Below are 9,175 nucleotides of genomic sequence, written 5' to 3'. Positions count from 1 at the left end.
TAATAGCGGGAGTAGTGAATTTGTCTCAAAATTTATTTAATCGTAATTTTAGGATATGCCATAGAAAAATATATTAATGATAAATTTATGAGTTATGCAACTTTAAGTAGTTTTATTTAATGAAAAAAAAATTTAATGGTAAGTAGAGGTAGCCCGGGCGAAGCCGGGCACCAATACTCCTTTAAGCCTACAAATCAACTACAAAAAAGAAACTCTAAATCTAACTTCTATATACATGTTCAAAACACTAAAAAAAAAGAAGCATGGAGCAGAAAACAACAATTCTCATAAGTCATAACCCAAAAGAAAATGTATAATCTGTGGAAATGATTTTTGGTTTCTTGTCAGGTCTTAAGTCATCAACAGTCATACGACAATCAACACGAAATATGAATTGTCTCAAAGGAACGTTATCCAACACAAATGTAACAGGGACCTTAACTTGAACAAGTAATGGAATATTACCCATGTGTTCTCTATCTATAAAATCACTATATACATTTGACCCAACGTCTGTTTTTCCTGTTAATGAGATCTTAATTGATGTTATATTAAGATGTTCTTGATGAAATTCGGGCATTTTTCCACTAGACACTATTTTACCTTCGAATGAAATTGTGATCGAGTTATCAGAGCCATATATGAAACCGATTTTAGTATTCGGGTTCTCGGCATGGATTGTCACTTGAAATTCTGTCTTGAGTGACATATCTGGCTGAAAATTAAATGTTGTAACATCAAGTCTTCGATTTTGTAATATGGAATTCGTGGGTGGTAGAACGTAAATACAAGAAAGAGAGATGCAAGTAATATAAATATTAACATGAACATGAGGAAATAGATGCAACAAATGCACCGAATGCAACAGTCGAACCCTGATCGACGTCTTTGGTATTGAGGGATGGCACAATGTTGGTGGTAATAAGGTTGTTGCGGATGGTAATATGGTTGTGGGGGTACGCCATATGGGTTTTGTGCCATTGCATAGTTTGGTGGTGGTGCCATATGTTGCCCTGAATACATTATTGCGTGAACAATTCTTGACTTTCTTTATATGTAAAAGTCCTTTTGTTTTTTTTACAAAATTTTAATTTTGCATTTTTTCAAAGAATTTGTCGATTATGTGGAAATATTGAATTGAAAAATGAAAAAGAAGAAGTTTGATCATTATTATTCTAACATTCAAGTTTTAGTTTGCCAAAATGATTGGGTAATAAGGTGAAAAAAAATTGAGGCAAATCAACCTTGACCTTTTTGAAAGGCTATGCAAAAAAATGTGCTTGACTTATACGAAAAACAATATTCTTGGTGATGATGTATCTTTTTAGATTCTTATTCACATTTTTCGGAAAAGTGCTATTTATTCTAAACATCAATACTATATATTAATTCCAGAAATCAAGGGACGTCAATGTAATTAAAGAAATCTATACAAATTAATTATACTATATAGTTTTAAATCGATAGCACCGTGTGATAGACCTGATAAAGGGACCTCAATGTAAATATTATATATAGTTTTGTTAAAAGTATAATATAAAGATGCCTTGATGAAGAATATTTATGAAAATTACATTAAATTAAAGTAATTAAATTTAGAAAACACAAGAATATAATGATTTTCCTTAAAATTAACAAGCCCCACTTATGTAACTAATTAGTATCATCATAGAATTATAGTATAGTATTGATTAAATGTAGTAAAAGTAATAGTAGCAGCAACGAGATTAATAAAATTAACGGTATTAATGTGGGAGTAGTGACAGTTATAGTAATAATAGTGAAAGTAACTACAAATGTAGTGAAAGTAACTACGAATGTAGTGAAAGTAATAGTGGTAACAATGAGAAAAAGTATGAACAATTAAATAACCAATCGACTCAAGAAAATATTTTATTTATTTAAATATAGGCCGGATAAAATTAACGGGAATAATGAATTTAACAGAAAAAATAGAGGAATTAGTAAAAGAAACAACAGTAACCACGGGAGTAGTGAACATAATGATATTAAGAAAGAATGTCGTGAAAGTAATAATATTAATAGCGGGGTAGTGTGTCTCATAATTTGAAAATAAAATTTACATTTCATCATAATTACAAGATATGCCGTAGAAAAATATATTACAAATAGTAAACGTGTGGGTTAGACAACTCCAACATAGTTTATTTCATTGAAAATAAAATTTAACGGTAAATAGAGGTAGTCCGGGCGAAGCCGGGCACCAAACCTAGTAAACTATAAAGTTTAATAAATTTGCATATATTTTAAATTTAATATATAATTTTATGATGATAATAAATAATACCATAAGTTTACATGTTTATACTAATTAATTATTTTATTTTAAGGAAATTATCATCTTCTAGTTTTCTATAAATATTTAGGAAAATTACCAAGCATCTTCTTTCCTTTAGTCTCTTACAAATGTTTAGGAAAATTACCAAGCTTCTATATAATTTAATTTTAACCCAAACTATATAATATTTGCATTGAGATCCCTTTATCAGGTCCATCACACGGTGCTAGTGATTTAAAACTATATAGTATAATTAATTTGTATAACTTTCTTTAATTACATTAAAGTCCCTTGGTTTCTGGATTTAATATATAGTATTGATTATCGTCCAGTTTTATTTCTTAATTGTACTTCGTAGTAAAGTAATTGATGATGAATGTGATTGATTTCTAGATAATTGATGTCAAATTATTGTTCAATCAAGTCGTCAAAAAAAAAAACCGCCCCATCTTTGAGGGTGTGCGGCCCGTGCAGTTGCACAGGATCCCTAAAAATTTGGCCCAAAACTGGCCTTGAGGAGTCTGGTAGAAAAGAAAGGCTGATACAACAAATATTTGTTAGTATATACTCCGTATGTTATTATGGGTTTCAACGTGGTGTAATGGTGGGAATTTTTGCAATAACTTCTTAATGTAGGTGTGTAACATTTTAAGTTCGATTACGGTTGTTGCCAAATTTTTTTAAATTGTATTTTTTTGGGGCTGTCCAAGTTTATTGCATACACAATCAAAATGCGAAGCTTAAATTTTTGTACTTTTTCCAAGTTTAAAGTATAAAATTACTCATTGAAATCTCTCCCTAGTTGCAAATTTTTTATTAACTTAGATCTAAAATTGTAATAAAATAGTATTGTATAGGGCCCAATTTAAAATTTTACACAGGGCCCCGAAATCTAAGAGAGGCCCCCATTCCTTAAGCTAATGAAAACCGAATTGTAGTAAATAATCAAAAGTATGTAGCTCATGAGAAATTTAGAAAACCATATACATACATGTTTTTGTCGGCATACCTTTCGTCATTTGAACAATGCATTTACTCATCGGAATTCCTGTTCTTACACATGGTAGAGTCACTGTGTGCGTAAGTGTGGAAATATTACTCGCTTTATTTAAAATACGGAGTACACAATTACATATCATACAATAATGAAACAACTTTAGCTATAATTTCTTTAACTTATTCACATGATCTTGTCTTTGATGTTGTCAAGGAACCGGAAATAGGCATACCTCCAGGATGTTTTGATAACTAAAGTGCCACAAACTCCCCAAAACCCGACAATAAGCCCAAGCACCACACTTATGTACAGCCCAAGGAAAAAATCAAAGTCGTCATCCTTGTTTTGCACACTAGTAATATCTACCTTGGGTACATCGGAAGGCACTTGATCTTTTGAACAACTTGGGAGTGGTGCGCCACAAAGCCCCGCGTTTCCTGCATACGATGATGCATCAAAGCTCTGCAGTTGAGTGCTAACTGGAATTTCCCTGGACAGGTTGTTGTTCGACACATTCATAACATCGAGAGTAGTTACTTTGGCTAGGCTTATTGGAATTTCTCCGCTGAGATTGTTGTTTGACAAATCAAGAAACTCTAAAGCTGTCAGGTTTCTGATTTCTAGTGGAATGTAACCACTCAAGTTGTTTTTTGATAAGTCCAGGGCACCTAGTGCAAGAAGACTCGATATTCCATTTGGAATTTCCCATTGAACTCGTTACTTGAAAGATCGATATATTTAACATATATAATCGTTTCTTTGAATCTCTGCTCCTTCCTTTTCCATGAAACAGTTACAGTTTCACTACTTCTAAATTCATCAAGATAAGAACCCAACTTGAGGTCTTTTGTCCTTTTCAACAATGTAAAATTACCAATGCAATAGGGGAGTACCCCTGAGAGGTTATTAATTGCGAGGTCTAATATTTGGAGATTGTTGAGTTGACATATACTTTCAGGTATCTCTCCAATAAAATGGTTTTTTCGGAGGATAAGAGCGCCTAGGTATTGAAAAGAATTACCAATCCATAATGGTATGTTCCCACTAAATGAATTGATTCCTAGATTTAGGAATTTCAAGGATGTCAAACTCTCAAATGTGATCGGGAATGGCCCTGAAAAGCTATTGTTATACAGGTACAAGTATTCTAGTGCTGTCAGGGTACTGATGGATTTTGGCATACTTCCGGAAAATCTATTATTTTCCAAGTGTAGGCTTCTTAGATAACTTAAATTCATCCAACAATCTCTGGAAGCTCTCCGGAAAACAAGTTATAGGATAAGTCAAGGTCTATTAACATACTTTTAGTTTTGGGACATAAGAGATTAGAGCAGTTAGAAAACCTATTATCATTAAGGAATAAATAGGTTGCGTTTGCAAAACTTGATGGTACAACACCTTCAAACAGATTTGAACTCAAGTCTATTAGTGTTAAAATACCTGAAAAGAAAGGTTTATGCCTTTCACTCTCACAAAGATAATTTCTGATAGTTGTGATACAAAACTACATGTGTAGCTTTGTAATTTGTGTCGAAACTTTACTTTTCAGGCCTTGATGGCTCTTTCGGAACAAAATATGTTCTGTTTAGGTATTTGTACGTTGTAACGAACTCTGTTCCTTGAGCTAATGAAAACTGAATTGTAGTAAACAATCAAACATTCGAACGCAAGATGCGAGCACATAACTCGGACTCTTGCGCAAGTTTAAGAAAATATATATAATTAACAAAAGTATGTAGCTCATGAGAAATTTAAAAAACCATATACATACATGTTGCTTTTCTCGTCATACCTCTCCGATACGGTTTTATTAAAAACCGTATCGGGTATACGGCTTTAGAATCGCAAAAATCACTATACGGATCCGATACGGTTTAACCGTATATACGGTTTTCAGGTACCCGGAAAAACCGTGTATACGGAATCCGTATATACGGATACGGTTTGGGGACAAATGCGCAATTAAACATTGTAGTTACTCAAGAGCTAATAGTTAATTAATTACCTCTAAAATGACTACCTTTGATGAGGAGCTAATTTTTATTTATTGAGATATATTACTAAAATAAGTGATAAAAAAACATTAGGAGTGGAAGTTGAAAGAGGAACTTTGCGTTTTTTTTATACAAAAATTTCAAACCGTGTCGAAAACCGTATATACGGTTTTGGTTTTGCCCGACCCGGATACGATACGGTTTTATGAAAACCGTATCGTATATACGGATTTTCGTATCTTATATACGGAAATCCGTATAACTCAAACCGTATACCGTATCGTATTCGTATTATAAAATTGTATCGTATAGTTTTGCTCACCCGTTACTCTCTGCAGCCGAACAGTGCATTTACTTATCGGAATTCCGGTGCTTACACATAACACATGGTACAGTCACTAGGTGCGTAAGTGTGGAAATACTTATTTAAAATACGGAGTACACAATTACATATCATACAATAATGAAACAACTTTAGCTATAATTTCTTTAACTTATTCACATGATCTTGTCTTTGATGTTGTCAAGGAATCGGAAATAGGCATACCTCCAGGATGTTTTGATAACTAAAGTGCCACAAACTCCCCAAAACCCGACAATAAACCCAAGCACCACACTTATGTACAGTCCAAGGAAAAAACCAAAGTCGTCATGCTTGTTTTGCACACTAGTAATATCTCCCTTGGGTACATTGGAAGGCGCTTGATCTTTTGAACAACTTGGGAGTGGCGCGCCACAAAGCCCCGCGTTTCCTGCATACGATGAGGCATCAAAGCTCTGCAATTGAGTGCTAACTGGAATTTCCCCGGACAGGTTGTTGTTCGACACATTCATGACATCGAGAGTAGTTACTTTGGCTAGGCTTATTGGAATTTCTCCATTTGAGATGGTTGTTCGACAAATCAAGAAACTCTAAAGTCTGTCATGTTTCCGATTTCTAGTGGAATGTAACCACTCAAGTTGTTTTTTGATAAGTCCAGGGCACCTAGTGCAGTAAGACTCGATATTCCATTTGGAATTTCCCCGCTGAACTCGTTACTTGAAAGATCGATATATTTAACATATATAATCGTTTCTTTGAATCTCTGCTCCTTCCTTTTCCATGAAACAGTTACAGTTTCACTACTTCTAGGTTCATCAAGATGAGAACCCAACTTGAGGTCTTTTGTCCTTTTCAACAATGTAAAATTACCAATGCAATAGGGGAGTACCCCTGAGAGGTTATTAATTGCGAGGTCTAATATTTGGAGATTGTTGAGTTGACATATACTTTCAGGTATCTCTTCAATAAAATGGTTTTTCCGGAGGATAAGAGCTCCTAGGCTTTGAAAAGAATTACCGATCCATGATGGTATGTTCCCACTAAATGAATTGAATCCTAGATTTAGGAATTTCAAGAATGTCAAACTCTCAAATGCGATCGGGAATGGCCCTGAAAAGCTATTGTTATACAGGTACAAGTAATCTAGTCCTGACAGGGTACTGATGGATTTTGGCATACTTCCGGAAAATTTATTATTTTCCAAGTGTAGGCTGCTTAATTGATAAAAATTCATCCAACAATCTGGAAGCTCTCCGAAAAACAAGTTATTGGATAAGTCAAGATCTATTAACCTACTTTCAGTTTTGGGACATAAGAGATTAGAGCAGTTAGAAAACCTATTATCATTAAGGAATAAATAGGCTGCGCTTGCAAAACTTGATGGTACAACACCTTCAAACAGATTTGAACTCAAGTCTATTAGTGGATAAGGATATGAAAAGAAAGGTTTATGCTTTTGTGGCAGATTTGGGAGCATTCCGTAAAGCTGATTATTAGACATATTCAAGTACATAAGATTGGTGGGCAATGTGTTCCAAAAGGAAATATGAATGCTGTCAGAAATGCCCGTATTTGAAACATCAAAGTACGAGAAATTTGTTTGCAGTAGAAGCCACTTTGGAAATCGTGGGCCTAACTTGCAGGATCGCAGTTGGATTACATCTAGCTTAAATGGAGGAATCTGATCCTCCTCAATGCTTATCACCAATCCCGGATTATCTTGCAAGAAAAGTTCACGTAAACGTACGAGGCTTAAGAAAAAAGTATGAGTAAGAGTACCTTCTAAAGAATTGGAAGACACATCCAATATCTCAAGCATGGTAAGTTGTCCAACACCTAAACTAAGCTGACCTTTAAGCTGGTTATCGCTAAGGTATAGTTCCCTCAAAGATGATAATGAGCCGATATCATCTGGAATTCCACCAAAAAAACGATTATAGCTCAAATCAAGTACTAACAGGGCTTTGTTATTACACTTAACTAAAGAATGAACAACATTACTCAAATCAGTGAAGTTATTACTCCTCAAGTAGAGTTGTTCCAAGTTGCATAACTTACCAATGATTTTGGAAACACTCCCCTGAAACGAATTTCCAGAAAGTTCGAGATATGACAGGTTATGAAAATTCTCAAATTCGCTTGGGATGCGAACTTCAAAATCATTATAGGAAAGGTCAAGATGTACAAGTTGGGTAGTGATTCTAGGCAAGTTGAACAACCACTGGAGTATTGAACTGTTATAGAAATAATTACTAGAAAGGCTGATTGTATGGAGAGTGGTTGAGGAATTAACATATGATAGTGATAATGGAATTCTTGTTGGAAGGTTACATCCATCCATACGAAGAACACGCAATGAATGTAAATTATTAACAATTGGAATCCAATTCCTGACTTCACTGAAATTAGCACCACTCAAATCAAGATATCTCAACAAAGTTAGACGAGAAATCCACGACCAACTTTGCACTTGAACATCATAATTAATACAAGCATAAGATAGATCCAAAGTTGTTAACTTAGAGAGATTACCGAACTGATGAGGTATTTCTCCATAAAAGATATTATTGCTTAGGTTAAGATGTTCCAAATGCTTTAACTCACCTAGGGAAGGACTCATTTTACCTTCAAGACAGGAAACGGAATCAGAAGGTACTAATTCGAGCTTGAAGACATGATTGGTCAAGTTACTACAGACGACCCCACGCCATCGGCAACAGTCAGTATGCAATTCCCAAGAAGTGAGCAGCCCACAATAATCGGTTGTGATGCCATGTTTGAATTGGAGGAGGGCATTCCTCTCAGTGTCGATACATTGGATGTGATTACTATGGTTACGACCGAGGTCATCAGCGTGACATATACAAGGGGAAAGTACAAGCCATGAAAGTACAATGAGTATAAGGTATAGGAATGGTTTCATTTTGTGGTGCATGAATGAATGAATTAGTTTTGAGTTATGAAGCTGTTAGTCTGGGTCAAGGGTATATATATACATACAAAAAACTACTCTCCTTCGGTACCGACACTTCCAATTACTTCAAAAAGCTGTTAAGGATTAAGCCGTAAAGTAGTGCGTGTCTTGTTCAATCAGCGTCGAAGACAATTCTTTATGGTTTAATTTGCATTAAGATAAACATCTACATGTGTGTGGCTTGGCTTGGCTGTGCTCAGGGCCGTTCCTGGGCACTACGCGAAATGTTAAAATGGGGCCCCGACTATAAAAATACAAGTACTAATACAATTCTATAAACGAAACAATAGACGCACAAAATTTTTTGAAGGACACTAAAAAAATTTCCCAAATTTTTAACTTTAAAAAATTTAGAGAGAAAAATGATTATAATTTTAAAAATTAGAGAGAAGTACCTTATAATTCAACCTTTTATCATAAAAAAGATCGAAATTCTTTTAAAAATAGCTATGAGAAATCGAACACAAGATCTCTTATAAATTGGTAAGATGCATAACCACTAGACTACTTACCTTATTCTGGTTTTTATGTGTAATAAAACTTATTTGACAAGGCCTTGAGTTCTAGCCTAAATAGCGGACTTCTAATT

At 34.4% G+C, this 9,175-nt stretch overlaps 1 protein-coding gene and 1 pseudogene across 1 annotated transcript; both read right to left on the bottom strand.

The window, feature by feature from the left end:
• Window positions 1-292: 292 nt before the first annotated feature.
• LOC141608676 (NDR1/HIN1-like protein 13) lies at window positions 293-1,023 on the bottom strand (annotated as a pseudogene).
• Window positions 1,024-6,192: 5,169 nt separating this feature from the next.
• Window positions 6,193-8,535, bottom strand: LOC141608675 (receptor-like protein EIX2). Its single transcript, XM_074428019.1, has 2 exons — window positions 7,671-8,535; window positions 6,193-7,523 (listed from the first exon to the last, which is right to left on the bottom strand). The coding sequence occupies exons 1-2, from the start codon at window positions 8,533-8,535 to the stop codon at window positions 6,193-6,195; spliced, it is 2,196 nt and encodes a 731-aa protein (XP_074284120.1).
• Between the last annotated feature and the right edge of the window lie 640 nt (window positions 8,536-9,175).

The sequence above is a fragment of the Silene latifolia genome, chromosome 10, assembly GCF_048544455.1.
Source record: "Silene latifolia isolate original U9 population chromosome 10, ASM4854445v1, whole genome shotgun sequence".
NCBI classification, from domain to species: Eukaryota; Viridiplantae; Streptophyta; class Magnoliopsida; order Caryophyllales; family Caryophyllaceae; genus Silene; species Silene latifolia.
This window is presented reverse-complemented; position numbering and strand designations above follow the sequence as displayed.

What these genes read in the sequence shown, in the direction of transcription:
- LOC141608675 (XM_074428019.1), bottom strand. Translation starts at nt 8,535, where the DNA reads ATGAAACCATTCCTATACCTTATACTCATTGTACTTTCATGGCTTGTA. An exon ending in GAGTGTTTCCAAAATCATTG is followed by an intron (nt 7,524 to 7,670) that starts GTAAGTTATGCA and finishes GTGGAATTCCAG; the next exon opens with ATGATATCGGCTCATTATCA.